The sequence below is a fragment of the Syngnathus acus genome, chromosome 8 (genome assembly GCF_901709675.1).
Source record: "Syngnathus acus chromosome 8, fSynAcu1.2, whole genome shotgun sequence".
NCBI classification, from domain to species: Eukaryota; Metazoa; Chordata; class Actinopteri; order Syngnathiformes; family Syngnathidae; genus Syngnathus; species Syngnathus acus.
Window position 1 is genome coordinate 8,706,475 of NC_051093.1, and position 19,708 is coordinate 8,726,182.

The 19,708-nt window shown below is 44.6% G+C and overlaps 1 protein-coding gene and 1 long non-coding RNA gene across 4 annotated transcripts; one reads left to right on the forward strand and one right to left on the reverse strand.

The window, feature by feature from the left end:
- Nucleotides 1-3,807: 3,807 nt before the first annotated feature.
- On the reverse strand, nt 3,808-17,691 carry col1a1a (collagen, type I, alpha 1a). Of its 3 annotated transcripts, XM_037255492.1 has the most exons (49): nt 17,435-17,691; nt 15,786-15,977; nt 15,537-15,562; nt 15,186-15,221; nt 14,374-14,466; nt 13,624-13,692; nt 13,489-13,533; nt 13,082-13,135; nt 12,951-13,004; nt 12,819-12,872; nt 12,699-12,752; nt 12,566-12,619; nt 12,000-12,044; nt 11,860-11,913; nt 11,738-11,782; nt 11,601-11,654; nt 11,247-11,345; nt 11,114-11,158; nt 10,934-11,032; nt 10,680-10,733; nt 10,490-10,597; nt 9,924-9,977; nt 9,749-9,847; nt 9,610-9,663; nt 9,442-9,540; nt 9,281-9,334; nt 9,142-9,195; nt 8,953-9,060; nt 8,804-8,848; nt 8,553-8,651; nt 8,358-8,465; nt 8,119-8,280; nt 7,907-7,960; nt 7,713-7,820; nt 7,572-7,625; nt 7,435-7,488; nt 7,188-7,349; nt 6,991-7,098; nt 6,774-6,881; nt 6,631-6,684; nt 6,285-6,392; nt 6,151-6,204; nt 5,964-6,071; nt 5,826-5,879; nt 5,635-5,742; nt 5,263-5,542; nt 4,964-5,154; nt 4,639-4,881; nt 3,808-4,531 (listed from the first exon to the last, which is right to left on the reverse strand). In XM_037255492.1, exons 1-49 carry the CDS (start codon nt 17,514-17,516, stop codon nt 4,385-4,387), a joined length of 4,347 nt encoding a protein of 1,448 aa, XP_037111387.1. In that variant the 5' UTR covers nt 17,517-17,691; the 3' UTR covers nt 3,808-4,384. The 3 variants fall into 3 exon arrangements, with proteins under 3 accessions (XP_037111387.1, XP_037111388.1, XP_037111389.1); XM_037255493.1 differs by lacking the exons at nt 5,635-5,742; nt 5,826-5,879; XM_037255494.1 differs by lacking the exons at nt 5,635-5,742; nt 5,826-5,879; nt 5,964-6,071; ... (3 more) ...; nt 6,774-6,881; nt 6,991-7,098.
- LOC119125227 lies at nt 15,930-17,607 on the forward strand. The gene is made up of 2 exons (XR_005098452.1): nt 15,930-16,017; nt 17,335-17,607. It is a non-coding gene; the product is annotated as an uncharacterized LOC119125227 (long non-coding RNA).
- Nucleotides 17,692-19,708: the final 2,017 nt, after the last annotated feature.

A 19,708-nucleotide genomic window follows, 5' to 3' on the forward strand; every position in this document is an offset into this window, starting at 1 on the left:
CTTTTAGCTCCTGCGGAACGTGAAAGAAGCTAAAACTTTTCACGCAGGTGCGCTTAACGAGGGTCACTTGGAAAACATGTTGGAACGCGGCCCCGAGAACTAGAGCTTGACATCTGTGACCTTTGACCATGATATTTCCTTAATAAAGTGGCCTGTTATTAGGTACACTTGAAAATGGCGCTGTACCTAATGGAGTGTCCGTGTGATTCCCTCGTTAAGTGCACCTGCGTGAAAAGTTTTAGCTCCTGCAGAACGTGAAAGGAGCTAAAACTTTTCACGCAGGTGCACTTAACGAGGGTCACTTGGAAAACATATTGGAACGCGGCCCCGAGAACTAGAGCTTGACATCTGTGACCTTTGACCATGATATTTCCCTAATAAAGTGGCCTGTTATTAGGTACACTTGAAAATAGCGGTGTACCTAATGGAGTGTCTGTGTGATTCCCTCGTTAAGTGCACCTGCGTGAAAACTTTTAGCTCTTGCTGACCGTGAAAATGACCAAAATCTTTTCACGCAGGTGCACTTAACGAGGGTAACTTGGAAAACATATTGGAACGCAGCCCTGAGGCCTAGAGCTTGACACCTGTGACCTTTGACCATGATATTTCCCTAATAAAGTGGCGTGTTATTAGGTACACTTGAAAATGGCGGTGTACCTAATGGAGTGTCTGTGTGATTCCCTCGTTAAGTGCACCTGCGTGAAAAGTTTTAGCTCCTGCAGAACGTGAAAGGAGCTAAAACTTTTCACGCAGGTGTGTTTAACGAGGGTCACTTGGAAAACATATTGGAACGCGGCCGCTCGAGGACTGGAGGTCGACACCCCTGGTTTAAGTGAAAAGTGCCACACCCGCCCTCACCCCCACTTTCTGATTGGCTGTTTGATCTGTGACGTCCCTTGGACACTTCATTAGGTACACTGCCATTTTTAGGTGTACCTAATAAAAGGCCAGTTCATTAGGGAAAAATCATGGCCAAAGCTTAACTGAAAGTGAAAAGTGCCACACCCGCCCTCACCCCCACTTTCTGATTGGCTGTTTGATCTGTGACGTCACACGGACACTCCTTTAGGTACGCCGCCGTTTTCAGGTGTACCTAATAACAGGCCACTTCATTAGGGAAATATCATGGCCAAAGCTGAAGTGAAAGTGAAAAATGCCAGACCCACCCTCACCCCCACCTCCTGATTGGGTGGTTGATCTGTGACGTCACACGGACACTCCATTAGGTACACCACCATTTTCAAGTGTACCTAATTTATGCATTTTTTGTACGTGTCAAGAATGTGTATTTGACTACTTGTTCTTTATTTTGGGTGACACCAACACATATTACACAACGTAAAACACATATACATATTGTCATATAAAGCAGTTAACCAAATATCAAGATTTTTGTTTTCATGCCCAAAAAAATAAAAACAAGGAATAAAACACCAGACAAGTTTTAACAGGTTTTAATGTTTATTAAAATAATAATAAAAGTACATTTCAAACCAGCAATCTAATGTGAAATTGCAGTAGATATATTGGATAACAATATTTAGGCGTATATATGCATACACGTTATTTTAAGTGTTATAAAGATGACCCAAAGAGAAGCATAATCTCCCCGTTGTTGCATAACGGCGCATCCCTTCATGCAATAAAGTTAGCCGTTAGCTTGGAGAAAACGTGCCTAAAAGAAGTGGTGTTTCAGTGAGTGCTTCTTTCTTTCCTTGGCAAATCGTAAATCGACATTCTGGCTTACATAGTTCACGCCAGGAGGGAGACGCAACACGTTCACTGACTGATCCGTTGATGCACGGGGCAGTTCACCCATCAACTCGTTCGCGAACGGGAAAGTCAGGGTTCCTTCCCTCACTGATCCGTTCTCGCGATGAACTGGAAATGCAAATCACTGACTGACTCGTTCACTCACAGCTCCGTTCCGTTGGTAAACGGCTCGTTCGTGAACGGGAAGTTAAGTCATTTTCTTCTTCGTTTTGTTTTACGGCGAGGTGGCACCAGCTTCAATGCGCATTACCGACACCTACTGGTTGAAGTCATAGGAACTGAAAAAAGAACACTTTAGGAAGTGATTCGCTCACTCTCGTTCACTGAAAAGATTCGTTCTTTTGAACGTTCACTCACGAGCCAACACTAACAGCAACACACATAAACTGAGTATGTGCCGATGCCACAACATGAAATCTCAAGATTCTCCGATTTGCCACGCATGCACGATTAGCAAGTGGCTGACCAGGCCTTGCGCTAACTGACCTGTGGTTTGGCGATCCTGTTTACAATGCGCTCGGTATTTAATGTTAGACAATTTCCCACGGCGCAGCTGAACATCTGCCACGGCACACCAGTGTTTACTCAGATTAATCGATCAAAACAATTACGAGTTACAGCCCTTGTCTATCTATCTGTGATCAGTGTCAGTTTCCTCCATCTTTCTGAACATAATTATCATTTTGGACTCTGCTTTGGTTCCACTGTATTATATTCATGATATTAAACTTGATGAAACTCCATGGATTCATTTTCTTTTTAATGGTCGTTTTACATGCTTCTCCTCTCTGAAACCAAAGAGGTCGGCATTCCTCTCTCAAATACAAACCCGTATTCTTTCGTGAAGACCCCCCTCCCTACTGCGCCCTCAAAGACCCCCCTCCCTACTGCGCCCTCAAGGTGGACAATCAGCCTCTGTGATGCCCACTGCTTGCTCTTTGCCTTTACTCTGGCAGTCTCCATTTTGCTCCCGGAGCTATGTCATGCTAAATCTGGATTACTACTTCGGAATAAGCACGGAGACATTTTCTCTCACTCTGACCTCTTGGAGGATTAAATCTTTTTTTCTTCCTCCACGATGGATTCTATTCCTCGGGATCAACATTGGGAACTCGCAGTATCATCTGAGAGGTAGGCTTCCACTTTATTTAGACACGGCGGTGAAACCTGTGGGGCACAAAAGAGGCTTTGAGTGTTTTATGTATGATATGCAAACTAGGTCATGTTTTTTTTTTCCTTCATCATTTTTGTCAAGGAGATGCTTTTGCATCTATTTCTCCTTCTTTCAAAGCATTCCTTAAAGTTTGAGATCAGTCCTGCTGGGTGAGACAGTGAAGGCAGGATTCATTGTACGACCACTTAACATGCTTTATTTCAGCATTCAAATAATTAAAAACATCTCAAATTATTATACATATACAAAATAGGTACAGATCTTGTGGTGTTTCTCCCAATTTCTTTTTCTCTCTCTTGATGGCTCTCTTTGTGTGCATTTTCAAATTTGGTATGAGAAAGGCCACCTTCAGAAAACAAGAAACAAATGACAACAGACGTTTTGAGGAGGGGAAGGCTTTTGGAGAATTTGTTTGAGTTACATGAGCAGGGGAGGGGGCAGAAAAACAAAAGTGGAAAAGCCGTTTCATTTTCCGTTGTTTCATTTTAGCACCAAAACAGGCCTCTGTCACATCACAGTAGAGACAAAAGTGGATGTCAGAGACCCTCAAACAAGAAAATAGCACCTGTTTTGTTTTTACTAAAGTGCCTCAATGACTCCACTGACCGCCACAACTCCTGCAGGCAGGCCGGCAGGCAAACACACTTTGTTCAAACATTTTTTTTTTTTTCTTGAGGTAGCCATAGGATGTTCATTAAAAGAAAAACAAGTTTTAAACCCATGTTTCTCTGCTGGTGGTTTTAATGCGACTTTGGCAGACAAGAGGAACAAACAAGAGAGTGGCCACAACAGCAAAACAGACTTTTGGGATGGAGAGCGAGCGAACGAGCGGCTGGCACAACAACAAAGACAAACATGGCTGTCAGTTTCACCGTTTATTCATCAACACCTGAATTGTGGTACAAAGCAATCGGGTTCTGTCTGTCGGGACTGTCCTTTCATTCCTCTCACCGCAGGGCGGGTGTATAAAAATACAAAAGTCACCTGTGTGTTTCTGTAAACTCCAGAGAGGCCTGGATTGGCTTGGTTGAAGAATGGGGGGAAGTCAATTTTTTTTTTGACACTTTACAGGAGCATATATTATTTTCTTGCTGCCAGTGAAAATCTTCTCTATGGGATCCTTGGTGTTGGTGATGGTAAAAACAAGACAAAAACAAAAGAGTCAGAAACAAAAAAAAAAGTAGTGGTCCCAAACGCGACAATGTGAGCATTGCCGCATCACTGCCATCTTTGTTGAAGTGCAGGTTTTAGGCATGGTAGACCACCGGAACAATGGTCGTATTGTATCGCAGGATGTGGAGTAAAAAAAAGGGGGCCAGATCAGAAAAAATGATTTGGTGGCTTTTTCTTTTTTTTTTAAAGAGGGATTGTTGCTAGAAAAAAAATAAAACGCACACACTCACGCACCACAACATGTTCAAGTCCAGATTGCTCTTTTTACAAGAAACAGACAGGTCCAACTTCAAGGCCAAACTCTTGGTCTGGAGCACCAACATCCATAGGAGCGATGTCAATGATGGGCAGGCGAGATGTTTTCGTTGTCTTGTACTCAATGACTGTCTTGCCCCATGCACCGGTGTGTGACTGCAAGGAGACCAAAAAAGATCCACTCAGTATCGGTATGCACGATCACCAACCATCAGTGGATTTCAGCTGAAGTCAGCAAATGAGATGATTCTCCAAGAACTCACCGTGCAACCATCCTCGAGGACACTGTAGGTGAAGCGGCTGTTGCCCTCAGCTCTGATCTCAATCTCGTTGGAGCCCTGGAGGATCAGAGCCTTCTTCAGGTTGCCAGTGGCGGCATCCATGTAGGAGATGCTGTTCTTGCAGTTGTATGTGATGTTCTGGGAAGCCTCAGTTGACATGAGACGCAGGAAGGTCATCTGGATGTTGACATCCTCGGGCAGAGAGCCCTCGCTTCCGTACTCGAACTTTTGGGAGAACGGAGAAAAGAGGGCTTAGTCTACGTGAGCGTGGAAAGGAAAGGAGACTTGTTGGATTCGGTGCGTTTACCTGGAAGCCCTCGTTCATGGCCTCTCCGAACCAGACGTGCTTCTTCTCCTTGATGTTCTTGCTGATGTACCAGTTCTTCATGGCGACCTCACGCTGAGTTGGGGCGACACAGGTCTCTCCAGTCTCCATGTTGCAGAAGACCTTGATGGCATCCTGATTGCAGCCCTGGTCGGGATCAATCCAGTACTCTCCTGAAGATGGAAGGGTACAACATGTCAGAAATTTGACCGACCTTCTCATCTTTCACCTTCAATTTGCTCCACGACAATAATGATTTCGGCTCCGAGTGAATGACTCACCGCTCTTCCAGTCTGGGTGGCACATCTTGAGGTCACGGCAGGTTCTAGCAGGGTTCTTGCGGGTGCCGTCTGGGCTGCGGATCTGCTCGATCTGCTGGCTCAGGGTCTTCAGAGTGCTGTCAACCTCCAGGTCGCGGTCACGGACAACGTTAGCGTCATCAGCGCGGTACAAGTGGAAGGGATCGTGACTCTTCTCCTGGGGCTGGGCAATGAAACCGAGGTCAAATCCACCGCCAGGGGCGCCTGGTGCTCCGGGGGGTCCGGGAGGTCCGGGAGGACCCTGAATAGCGAAACAAGGTGGAATGCTGTGTTAGCACAAATCTGATGTTGCTCATAATACATCAATGGATCACAACGTTAAGTGAGCCTTACAGAAGGTCCCATCTCTCCATTGCGTCCACGAGGTCCAGGAGGTCCAGAGGGACCAGGAAGGCCAGTCATACCATCCTTACCAGCAGAACCAGCAGATCCAGCGGGTCCCTGAGGAAAAAGAGAAACCCTTTAGAAGAACTGAAAGAAGAATGTAGAACCCAAGGGAAATATTCTTGGGTGCGTAAACTCACTCTGGGTCCAGCGGGTCCAGCAACACCAGCAGGTCCGGCCTCTCCAGCATGACCCTATGGGTGTAGGAAGAGAACAGTGGTTCAGACCCAAATGTGTTTCTTTTCAACCTACATTACTATGAGTATTGAATAACATACGGCGGGTCCAGGAGCTCCCTGCATGCCAGTGAATCCTCTGTGTCCCTTCATGCCTCTCTCGCCAGCCTCGCCATTTTCTCCCTTGTCTCCACGAAGTCCAACGGCTCCCTATAAGGAGATCATATCATTCACCTGATCTCTGTTCCCCTTTTAGAGCTCTGTTGCTCGTCCTCATTGCGATACTTACAGTGGGGCCACGAGGTCCAGCAGGACCAGCAGGACCAGCAGGGCCAGCAGGTCCCTGGAATCACACACAAACACACATGAATACAAATAAATCATATCCAAATTTGACATTTCGAAAAGAAACTTTGCACTCACAGAATCTCCACGGTCGCCATTCTTTCCAGCAGGTCCGACGGGTCCAGGGGCACCAGGGGCTCCGGGGGCGCCAGGAGCTCCAGCGGGGCCAGACTCTCCACGGTCTCCCTAAATTGTTCCATAGGATCATCTCAGTTATTGTCTCTTTCAAAGACAGGGGACAGGGGCCTATCCTTTATGACTTTCCAATCAAAGGAATAAATCAGCGATTGGGTTTGAGCCGTGCTCATTTCAAAACCACCGCGTAACGATTCAAATGGTTTTCTTGCAACTTTGCTCGTCACAGTCGGCTATCAAATCTCCCTGAACCTCGAATAAGCTTTGTACCAATGTCAATTGCGCTCACCTTGGGGCCAGCAGATCCATCACGGCCAGCAGATCCCTCATTACCAGGGGAACCCTGAAACAGAAAAACAATTGTGTTCAACGGCGTGGGACACATGGGAAGTTGGCACTTCAGTGCACAAAAGCCATTTTTTCTTGTCATACCTCACGTCCGGTCTCGCCAGCGGGTCCAGCCAGTCCAGGGGGTCCTGAGGGTCCAGGAGGTCCACGCTCGCCAGCGGGGCCAGCATGTCCCTGCTTTCCGGGCTCACCCTGTCGATGATACAAACGTTGAACATTTATTGTCTTTCTCAATGGATGCTCTGGACGAATGATCCCTTGCTAACTTTAAGACGAAGTATAAGTAGCATGTATAGCTTACACTAGGTCCAGGCAGGCCAGTCATACCGATCGCTCCCCTCATTCCAGACAGACCGACAATACCACGCTGTCCATTGAGTCCCTGAGGTCCAGGAATACCAGCAGGACCCTGCAGAAGATTGCAAATGAAAAGCGTTAGACAGGCAGGTGTAGTGTGGAAGATGGACAATATTTGAAAAGAAAGTGAAAATGACTTACAGGAGCACCATCAGCACCAGGGCTACCCTTCTCACCAGAAGGTCCAGGGGCTCCAGCAGCTCCAACCTCACCAGTGCGACCAGCAGGTCCGGTGTCACCACGGTTTCCTTTGGGTCCTTCCTTTCCACTGGGTCCAGCAGCCCCAGGAGCTCCAGCAACACCCTTTCCAAAAACAAGAGTACCATACAATTATCCTTAAAGTTCTGAACATCCTGCATGCTGTCACATACTGTCAAGATTGACTTACAGAGGGGCCAGGAGGTCCAATTCTGCCAGCAGCACCAGGGAAGCCAGTAGCACCCTTGATAAGAAGACACAGGATTCTTTAGAAGACGTGAATTGGAGAGTGCGGGATAACAAGAAGGCCTCAGAACAGTAACTCACAGGAGCTCCAGCAGGTCCACGAGCTCCCTTGGGACCAGAGTTTCCAACGGGACCCTGAACGAACACAGTACAAAGTTGCTCAGCATGGCAAAGCTAACAATGGCCACACATCGTGGTGATTATGGCATTGGATTTACAAACCTGGGGTCCGGCGGAACCAGTAGGTCCAGCAGGACCAGGAGGACCAGCATCACCCTTAGCACCATTGTTACCAGCCTCTCCCTTAGCACCAGCAAGACCATCAGCACCCTAAACGGTGGTGATGAGAAGGTTAGATCGAGGATTCAAACAACAGGAAGTGTTTGTGAATGGAGCCAGAGAATTGAAGAACTCACAGGAGGTCCAGCAAATCCGGCAGGTCCAGGGGCTCCAGCCTCTCCGCGCTCACCCTATGGAAAAGGAGAGGATTGCAGAACATGAGAAGAAGAAGAATGTGACATAGGCACTAGAAGAAAACATTTTTTTTCCATTCTTGGATAGACTTCGAGTATTATTAGCATTAGTCCAGGCTCTTTCATTTGAGCGAGGCAGAGAGAAGATAACTCACAGGGGCTCCACGGGCTCCAGCAGGTCCAACAGGTCCAGCGGGGCCAGCCTCTCCCTTGTCTCCGGTAGCTCCAGCAGGGCCGGGAAGTCCAATAGCACCACCCATTCCACGAGGACCATCCTTGCCAGGTGCACCATCAGCGCCCTTAGCTCCTTGCTCTCCCTGGAGACAGGAGAAATGATTGTGAATGAGATTCGGATACAGGTGGAGCTTTCTCTAATAGTGCTGTGACAACTCACTCTATTTCCTCTCAGTCCTGGAAGACCACCGGCACCACGCTCACCAGGCATTCCTTGCAGTCCAGGTGGGCCCTGAGCTCCGGGAGCACCGGGTGCTCCAGCATCTCCCTGAAGTCAAAGAGAAACAAAAAGATTAGATGGAAGAATAACTCACAAGTAGAGTCAGAAATATCTTTCCATTTCTGACAAGATTACCTTAGCACCCTCGTTTCCGGCAGATCCGGGAGATCCACGGGAACCGGTGGGTCCGACGGCACCGGGGGCACCACGCTCGCCGGGGAAACCTCTATCGCCCTGAATTAGAAGTGGCACACAATTAGGGTGGGTTCAAAAAAAGCAAAATAAATTCCAATCATTTATTAGCGGATTCGTTGTATAATTTTAATTTTTATAAATGTCGTTTTTGTTTCACAGATAAAACATCTCAAGAGCAGGTTGTGACTTACTCTAGCACCAGCAGGTCCTGAGGGTCCAGCCTCTCCGGGCACACCCTGAATTATAGAAAGAAAGAAAAAAAAAAAAGAAGTGTTGTTAGTTGGTTTAGAAAAATGATACTTTTGTTTTGTAAACATGTCGAATTCAATTCATTCTGCACCTGCTCTCCGGATTTGCCAGTCTCACCAGTGGCACCTTGGGGTCCGGGAAGTCCCTGGAATCCTGGAGGACCAGCAGGTCCTGCCTCTCCTCTCTCACCAGCAGGTCCCTGAGAAGAGCCAAGGAAGGAACATTGGAACCAATAAAGATTGAGCAGGTGGACTTTGGAGTCATGTCTTCTTCTACTTACGTTAGGTCCAGCAGGTCCCTGAGCACCAAGCTCACCGTCCTTTCCTGGGGCACCCTAAATAACCACAGAGATTTGCTTTGAGCATTTAGCTAGCTTCTACTTATGACAAGGACCCAAGAGAGTATCAGTGAGAACTTACAACTGGGCCGGTAGGTCCCATCACTCCTCTCTCGCCAGACTTTCCAGCATCACCCTAAAGACAAACGATGGAGGAGGGGATCTCATTTATAAGCACCGTCTCGACGATGATCCAGATAGCTTCATCAATCTGAGCTTTTCAGCTTGAGACTCGCTACTTACAGCGGCTCCCTTGGATCCGGGGAATCCCATCACTCCGGGCTGGCCTCTAGCTCCAACAGCGCCAGGGGGTCCGGGGCGGCCATCTTGTCCAGGGGCACCCTAGTGTAGTGGTTTTATTTAGCTTATTGTGCAAAAAAAAAAAGTGAGGGTATTAAGACGTGCACTTACAGTAGCTCCCATCTTGCCGTCGGGTCCAGGGCTGCCAGGGCTGCCAGTCATACCCTAAAGGTCAAACACAAATGTTCAGAAAAGGATTTGGCCAGTCAAGAAATCCTGTAGTGTCTATTACAAGAAACAAAAGTCTTACCTTAGCTCCGGGCAAACCAGGCTCGCCAGTGCGACCGGCCTCACCAGTAGATCCTTTAGGTCCAGCAATACCGGGAGCACCACGCTCACCAGAAGCACCCTAAGATTGTCAACAAATATTTCAACGTCAATAAATGACTTCAGCATGAAAACAAACTACAGTGTGGTGTACTCACTCTGAGTCCAGCAGCACCATCAGAACCGGGGAAACCACGGCCGCCAGTGCCACCCTGTAGAGCCAATCAAACAAAGTTTGCTTAGATCTGTGAAAAAAATGCTTACTTTATTCTAGTTAATTGTGTTACCGAGGATGCACTATTCAGTACACTATAATGGAAATGATTCATAATAATAATAATAAGCAGTTAGGAAAACGAATGGATGTTTAACATTGCTGCTCTGTTATCTGAATCAAATAAAGTCTGCTAGACCATATCAGGTTGAAAGGAATATCTGACCACTTTAAATAGAAAGTCAAAGTTTTGATTGTGTCGTTAGATATTGGTGATTTTTTTTTTTTTTGTGAGGTGAAATAACCGCCTTTTTATTGTTAACCTGTAGGGGGCACTAGAACATTTGTGTATGTAGTACATTTACAATGATGGCGCTATTGCAGTGCGTTTTTTTTTTTTTGCTGTGTACGATGCGATGCAAAATAATGCTGATCTCCTCTTTTACCCTGATTTTAAGGATGGGAACATCATGCATTGAGCTAAATTTGCAAATTTTCTATGGTGCTTACACGCTCGCCAGGAACTCCACGGGCTCCAACGGGACCGGGCTCTCCTCTGGCTCCTCTCTTGCCCTCCTCACCGGAAGGTCCAGCAGGTCCTTGAGCTCCTGGGGCACCCTGTATGATAAAAAGGTACATACAAAAACGTGGGCGACTGCGTTCTTGATACGCTTCTATGAGATGTTGGGAGTGAACTTACAGCGTCTCCCTTGGCACCATGCTCTCCCTTGGATCCAGTGGCACCAGCCTCACCCTAAGACAAACAAATAGGCAAATATAAGTAAACAAGACTGAACTTAATTGAAAGTGATTTCTCCCCCCAAAAAATAATTGGGCCAAATGTGTAGTGGGCGATGTAAGCAAAAGTAACAAATCTTGAAAATCCTATTTTGTACTCTAACCTAAACCCAGATAAATACAATAGCTCATTTGATATGCAAGAGCCTTACTCACAGTGTTACCCTTGGGTCCGGGGGCACCAGCAGCACCAGAAGGTCCTGGAGGTCCACGAGGTCCGGGGAAACCGGGAGCTCCGACAACTCCGGCAGCACCCTGCAGGGGGCAGTAGATGCTTTAATATCAACTCTGAGACTGTGCTTTCGACACGTGCCTTCGGCAGGACTGTCTACTTACAGGAAGTCCCTTAGCTCCAGGAGCTCCATCAGCTCCGGAGTTGCCCTGAATGAGGAAAGAAAATAAAAAATATTATGCCCAATTCATGACAAAAAGCTTTTTCGGTCCAAGAGGGATTGATTTTTTTACTTACAGAAGGTCCGGCAACACCAGCGGGTCCAGGGTTACCGGGCTCACCACGGGCTCCAGAGACGCCATCAAGTCCACGAGGTCCTTGAGCTCCAGCCTCTCCCTGAAATGTTGGTTGTATGATTTAATAACAAGCTAAAAACAAGCCACACCATTTAAAAAAAAGAAAAAACTAAATATTGTGATACTTCATATAAGATCTAAGAAAATTCAACATATTTGGAAATATCAAGAGTGTGTAAATACGGTAGAATTTTGAAACAGCTACAGTTGATCATTTCCAAACATTTTCACAATTTAAATCGTTTAATCGGATGCATTATGAGGACCAGGATCCTTTCAGCAGTAAAGTTTATACCTTGGCTCCAGGGCCACCGGGGAATCCAGGAGGTCCAGCGGGGCCAGTGGCACCCTAAAAAGAAATCCAACATATTCAGACGAATGCGCAGGACAGATAATTAAGTGTGGGGATTGTGCTCAGGAATGCACACTTACGGGAGGTCCGGCAGCACCAGCGGCACCATCGTTACCACGAGCACCCTGCGACATAATGATAAGCAAGTTGACCTCCTGCTGTGATCAATTAATGGCGCAAAATAAAAGGCGCAAGGACTCACAGCAGCTCCAGCAGCACCAGCACGACCTCTCTCGCCAGGCAGACCACGGGCTCCCTAAAATTGGAGAAAATTTCGATTAAATCCGTATGATCTGAAAGACAATTCCAAATATGGGGGGGGGGGGGGGGGGGTTTACTCACCATAGCTCCGGGAGTTCCGTTCTCACCAGCGGCTCCAGTCTCTCCCTAGACATTAACACAGGCTGGTTAGATCATGTTTGAAATTTAAATGACACACTTGTGGAATTCAAAATAACTGCATGATATAATTATGAAGACATGATGGATCTCATCGAAATAACTATTTGTAACATGCTATCTCTTTCAAGTTCAAATTTCAGATCAATAATAATAACAACAACAATAATAATAATGAAAATAAAAACGTTGAGATTATTATGAAATGTAAACATACTTAAAATATATATTTTTTAAGTTTGTCACGGTATGCATTTTTAAATGAGGAATGGTGAGATTTCATTCAACCAGGTAGTGATGACGATCGATTTTGTTTCCCTTAATAAAATCATACATATCATCATGATAGATGTCGAGATTTCAAAATTGAAATGCTTCGTGTGCAGGCGATTTCACACATTTTGTGAAGTCAGATATTAGTTGTGGAAGTACTCCTTACAATTCCAAGCATGTTTGAGTCATGTTTTCAAAATGCAAAACTAAAACGTTTTAATCAAATGATGATTTACCTTAGGTCCAGCAGGGCCACTGTCTCCCTTGGCACCATCCAGACCGCTGAATCCCTAAGAGGGGCGCAAATCAGATGCTCAGCTTGATTCAAGAGAAATGATTTGCAATGGTTTTGCTCATTTTCCAACTCACTCTGTGTCCCTTGACACCGGGCAGACCGGGGGTTCCTGGGAAACCGCGAGCTCCCTGAGGAATAAAAGGATGGCAGGAGTTTGTTCATGCTCCTCTTTTGCGTTGCCATTGGTGACTTACCTGAGCTCCAGGGGGTCCACGCTCACCATTACGACCTGGTTTGCCAGATTCACCCTGATGTCGAAAAAAGAGAAAAGCTGAAGTGATGTGTGATGAGGCGAGGAGAATTGGGATGAGATGAGGTCAACTTACGTCCTCTCCGTTCTTGCCAGAGGGGCCAGGGGCTCCACGGGGTCCCATAGCTCCCTGCAGAGGACAACGATTAAGCATCAAAAGCCGCAAGCATGTCAAATGATATTTGTTGCTGTATTTGTAGTACTCACAGCAGGTCCGGCCTCTCCAGACTCACCAGGGGGACCAGTGAATCCCTGAGGGCCCTGAACAGAGAATATAACCACTTTAGACATTTGGTCACTTTTGTTATTCTTACATCAATAGGCATAGTGTGTTCACGGGAATAACTAGCAATTGTTCCGGTTGGTAATTAACCAGTGTGTTTATTCTCAGTGAGACGCGTGCTAGTTCCTTAAAGGTGAGGTGCATGTTGTCGTATCAACAATATATACATTTTGTTATGTTATACATACATTTTTTTTACAGTTAGTCAATGCTGGAATATGCATTGTTTATATATATATATACTTTTTTTTTTTTCCCCAATTGGAAATGAATTTAAGTGGAGTTTTTAAGTTGTGTATATCTCTTAGGAGGGCAGAAGTTGTGTACTTACGCTAGGACCAGGGGATCCAGGGGATCCACGGGGTCCCATTGGGCCCTGTGAAAGGGAATCAGAGTGGTTAGAGCCTGTTATGAGCATAATTAAAAGATTAAAATGATCTTCTGGGTATTTGCAAGAGAGACTTGCCTTGGGTCCAGGCATGGGAGAGACAGGAGACTTATCTCCATAGCCGTGAGACATCTGAGGGGAGAAGTTCTGCAGGAAAATAAAAGCATGCACAAATGTTAGAAACTCTAAAAAATGAATTGAAATGGAAAAAATGACAACATAATGTTATTTCCCACTGGCTGTCCGTCCACAGGGATGTAAATAATCCATTTGTGGTTTTGCTAGTTTTCAAAAATAAAACATCATTTAGATTAGATCGGGTGGGCGTGTGTCCACCCAGATCCAATTGTTGCCTTTGTTTTCTAATTCTTTAGAATTGTCATCATTTTGCACACATTTGAAAGAAATGTGTACAAATGTCTACAACTTTGAAAGTCATTACAAGTTATCGATATGACCATTTCTGTTCGTAAAGTTTTACAGGATGACTTTGAACATATCAATAACCTGGTGATCATTTTCAAGTGTGCTGATAATTGATTTGGATATTGACCTTGCGTTAAAACTGAAAATGAATTCAACATTGCTAAGTAACTGTATATGGCTTGAATCAAAGTGAATTAATAATTTACCTGACTAATATTTTTTAATGATCATCATAAAGAGCCACCATTTTCCACGACCACAATAGCAATAGGATGAATATAAAAAACAGTGCTGACACTATGATGAAGCAAGCAAGCGCTACATGACTTTCTTGCATGAATTATGTCAATCGGAAAATATCAACAACCACAAGAAAAATGATAGGAAAAAGTCTTGACTTACTCCACCGAGGCCGGGGGGTCCAGGGGGGCCGGGAGGTCCGGCCATACCAGGCTGGCCGGGGATACCATCGTTACCAGCGGGACCAACGGGACCCTGCAAGGAGCAAGACAAAATGGAGTGTTAAAACTCATAATAACAAACAACATTGTGAAATATTCAACATTGATTGTTTGTAAATGATATAAATCATAATATATATAACTGGCTAAGATGTTTTTATTCTGTTGACAGTGATGGAAACAACAATAATCCTCCACAAAGATTGGGAATGTCAAAGACAGCGACCTGGTGAGCAACTGTGGTCATGTGACCTTAGAAAACAGGAACACGGTAAGAACTACTAAGAAACAACTGGGAAATGACATATTCATAACCAAACTCAACAGGCTAAATAACTCTACTCTGTAAATAATAATAACATTATTCTTAAAACAAATGAGTAAAACCATTGTGCCAAACTAAGTAAGTAAATAAATCAATAGTTTTAGGTGATTTTCTACAAATTCTGAATTGATGTCTCTATTAAAACAAAGCATCATTTGTCTTTCAAACACATTCAGGCTTCAACTTAACCTCCATGTTTACATTCACTCACATGCTTAAGCAGAAAATTGCCATCATAATTTACGCAGAAGCTTTACATCATCTTTTGTGAACATAACACCACTTGACGTCAAAGCAGCACAAACACGGCTAACGCTTGAATGAAACTCAATTTCATGATCTCAGTCTTCAGAATCAAGACACGTCTTAATTTCCAATGTAAACTCACATGCATCCGAGCTGACAGGCGGACAAAATGATGTACTTACTCTTTCTCCCTTGGGTCCACGGTCTCCCTTGGGTCCCTAGAATTGGAAGGGGGGGAAACAAAAGCGTCAGCATTTCAGCAATTGAACTAATCATTGATCACAAACTATTTTTTATGTAATTACGGTTTAGGAAAAAGGAATAAACAGAATCCTATATTTAGAACAATACAAGATATGTACAGTATGCTATTGTCATTCATAAATATAAAAAAACGACTAAAATCAAGTTTTATATGGTATTACAAGATAAAAATGATGTGAAATTATTTACAGTAATGTTTCATGCAAATGTAAAAATATTTTGAATAACAATAAGATATGTCTAAAGTAATAATGTAACAAAGTATTTACCTCGACCTGAGATTGACCCTGGTAGCCTGCAGACAGATGAAAAGACGGATGTGTGTTAGTTGGGCATGTTAAATAAAGATTAACATCAAATATTTTGTAACATTCGGTATTATTCCATATTTTATAATCATTTTATTGTAAAACTCAAATGCAACTATCAAAAGTTGATTGATTTATACTTCATATGATGATGCTCTGTGTTATGGTTGTGAAACGCATTCAAATGAAATGTGATTATTTTTTAGATACCGTCGTCGGGGCAGATGGGGCAGCACTCGTCATGGGGAATGACGGGGTTGGGGCAGTCACTTATGTCCTCGCAGATAACCTCATCGCACATCACGGTGCCGCTGTCGCACACGCAGATCTGGCATGGCTCTGGTTTCCATACGTCACGGTCCTGAAACACCCGCCCATCAAGGGTGCAGCTTCCGCCCGTGCCTGCGACAGAGGGGCAGGTCAGACGGTGACACAAACACAGGTGAGCGAATAATTAAAAAAAAAAAAAGTGATGGTTATGAATTCCGGAAACAAATCATCTTTCAACTAGTACACATGGCAATTTTGTAACAAATCAGAATGATTAAAAATATGGAATAGGGTAATTACAGCCCTCATCAATAGCTGAGGGTAAATGCAGGTCACACAAAGGTGGAAAAAGGAAGCATGGAAAAGCATGCCAACACATGATTTAACCTAATGATAATAATTGCACTATGTGTGAAGTTTCTCTACCACATCATCAATTTTGTCAATTTGCTTTTCTTGTAAAACAAAAATTGGGATACACTATCTCCCAGAATACCAAAGAGCTGAGCTCAGAGCGACTGAGGGCTTGGCAGCAGCTGCTGGAAATATTTTACATGTGTTTGCAATTAGAACACCACGTTTAAAAAAAAAAAAAAAGCACAAAAGGGAAGGGAGGGGGCTGTAACTGGAGCGTCCAGATGTGTGTGTGCGCAAAGTACACGGACCAACCGCCAGGTGGCACTATAAGCCTAACAAATCTCATCTGCTTGAGCCCTCAAATTTATGACCCTTGCTAGACAATCCACATCTGGAAAAATGAATTCATGCTCCTTTGTTCTTGTAGAGAAATTGCAGATAAAATTGGCAATGCAGATGCACCAAAACCATATTTTTGTTAGGTAAAAACTTTCTGCAGCAAATTGCACATGACACACAATAAGGACAAACGCTTCCTCCACTTCTCCCTCTCTGTTTTTCCACTGTCCCTCACCTGGCATGCCACAGCCAGTGTTAGTCTGAAGCCTCTTCTATTGCCACTCATGTCTAACTGAAATAATGTACTCCTGCGGATACATTTAAAGCATGCTGAAGAGCTGCGCCTCTGAAGAATTGCTATGAGATATTTCAATCGAACATTTATAACCAAATCTAAACACAAAGGGTGAATTTTCTAAACCATGCTTGGCTAGGGGTTTGTGTTAGGAACCATAGCCTGGAGGAAAACCTGCAGCGACTTGCTTTGCATGCATTAGGGTGGGGGTTGGGGGGGGGGGGGGTGACTAATGCAACTAGAGGAGAGAGAGAGAGAGAGAGGGGGGCCTCCTTGGGATGCCCATTGCATTACGCAAATTCTATCTATCTATCTATCTATCTATCTATCTATCTATCTATCTATCTATCTATCTATCTATCTATCTATCTATCTGTCTATCTGTCTATCTGTCTATCTGTCTATCTGTCTATCCGTCTATCCGTCTATCTGTCCATCCGTCTCTGTCTGGTGGCAACATTGCGTTCATCAAAGCTGCTTTCCTTCCTCCCTGTCTAGATCTAATCCGCCGCGTCCACACGAAGAGCAAATATCCACTTTGCAAAATCAGAAGAAAAGGCTGGTTGAGAAGCTCCACAAAAGAGATGATGAGACTTACTGTCGTCCTCGCCCTGGGCCCTCACCAAGAGCGCCGCTGCGCTGAGCAGCAGCGCCAGCCGCAAATCCACAAAGCTGAACATATCTAGATGCCTCTAGACATGTAGACTCTTTGAGGCAAGAGAGGAAAAAGTTGGGGGTGTCTTCTCTTTCTGCTACACTCCACTCATACACGGGTGTTTGGGGCAGGGTCCGCTTGTTTCCACAGTCCTCCTGACCCCAGCAGAAAACTCCCTACTGCCTACACTAACTTTCCACCAGGGTTTTTATATGGGAGTCTGAACTGGGAGGCGCTGGGACTGCAGCGACTGGGACGCACCCTCGCTACCCTTTTGCTGGAGCTCACGTTTAGGGAAGACAAGAATGGACCCCTCCCTCAAAGGAAGGAAAAAAAAAAACAGATGAGAAGAAAGAAAGGGAAGAAAAAAAAGGTCCCTCCTTCCATAATTCCACAGCAGAAGGGTTGGAGTTTGGATGAGGAAAAGGGGGGTGAAGAGAAGGAAACCCGATCCTGAAGAGCATCGGTTCGTTGGAGGAAGATCTCCTCCTCCAGCGGCGGCTGCAGCCACAGGTTTATTCCAGACTTTATTTCTGGGTTGGAGCTACTTCCTGATTCACATTGACTTCACTTTTGTCACATTATCCCTTCTGATTCACGCAAAATCCTTTGGAATACATCTGGACGGTTTCACGGCATCATTGGCCTGCTTGCCGGTAACCGACGTTCCATTTTTGTAGGCTCATTTTTTACCATGCTTTTGCGGGACTCGTATAGGCTCCATTGACCAATATTTCTTTGGAGCCAACATAATCAAACCTTAGAAGTCACAAAATCAATCACCATAATGGACCTATTGCTGATCCTAATTCAAACCTAATATCAATATTAAGCATAAGTAAACATTTCCCCCCTACCAGTACTCAATTTGATAATGATGGTGAGGTCTGGTTGGGTTTTTAGTCACAACCAGGTTGAAATTAGCCACCATGAAAAAAAGTTGGCAGAATTGAGTGGAGTCGTATTCAATTTCTTATGTGGCAATGCAATTTGTCTTTAGGAAACAGTTAGTTTCTACACTAACTAAGTTATGTGGACATTGGTAATATGTCAAAATTTCAATTTGACACCTGAAAGTGTGCAACTTAGTGAGACCAAAATGAACCTTCTCAGCAGAAGATGAGTATTTCCTCTCAGAATGTTATTGTGCAGTCGGTACTCCTAAACTGCCTGTTTCGAAAACAGTTGGACAACATTGTGATTATTATTGGCTTCGCAGACGCCCCCATTATTTTTCCTTCAGAAGCTGATGTTCAGGTGGATCTGTAATTAAGCAGAAGCCCGCCATTACGGCGGCACAGATGAGCCGCACGGCCATCTGATCCACGAGCAGCAGACACGTTGCACAGTCTCGAGGTGGCAGACACGTCCAAGTCACTCCTCCTTCTCTCGCTCGCTCTCCCTGCCCCTCTCTCTCTCTCTCTTTTGCTCTCACACTCTGCAGATACCTCCATATTATCCATGTGTCTGCCTGTTCCTTTTTTTTTTTTTTTTTCTGGGAGGAGGATGGAATGCAATCTGCCTTTTTAGAGGAAAGAAGGCAGGCATAAGAAGAAGAAAGAGAGCAAAGTGCCACCTCATCGTTCCCTGATTCGACCTTCGCTTCGGCTGCGGGAGCATCAAAAAGCAACGCCGTCGTTTTCACACAGTCACAAAATCATAGTTAAATAAGACAGTCATCTCTAATGAAAGTATCATTTGCACAAAAAAAATCTTAAAACTATCAACGCTAAAGCCAAATCTATACAACATGCAATAAATATGTTCTCCAGTTATAAAATCAAATCACGTTGTCTTCAAATTTGGCCAAATAACCCCAATTGACCATCCAGAATGTCAATTCTGATTGGTCGGTTGGACGCAAATTGGTGCAATGGGAGAAAGTGAGAAGAACATGAGAAACGTGTGGCAACAACTGTTAGCAAGTTGTGAAGTTGACTTTTCTCCACAGAAAGTGTTTGACACTTAGATGTCATCGCACGTGTTCTTAGCTGCGGTCCCTCAAAAAAAAAAAAAGGGTTTATTTCGTTTTGACATTAGAGCATTCCTTTTGTTTTAATTTATTGTTTTTCATGAAAGACAAATAAAAGAGTTTGCAACAGAGCCATTTCTTATTGCTTTCATGCAAACCTTTCAACTGGGTAGAACGATTTCAGAAAAAACACAATTGCATCACACCTTTTCTATGTACGACAATCCACCGACTCACACATTCAC

Excerpts from the sequence above, each read along its gene's own strand:
- col1a1a (XM_037255492.1), bottom strand. The coding sequence starts at position 17,516 with ATGTTCAGCTTTGTGGATTTGCGGCTGGCGCTGCTGCTCAGCGCAGCG. Across the intron at positions 11,346-11,600 it reads CCGGTGGCCCTGGAGCCAAG|GGAGAGGCTGGAGCTCAAGG; the intron begins GTATAAACTTTA and ends CCAACATTTCAG. Across the intron at positions 8,466-8,552 it reads CCGGAAACGAGGGTGCTAAG|GGAGATGCTGGAGCACCCGG; the intron begins GTAATCTTGTCA and ends CTTTGACTTCAG.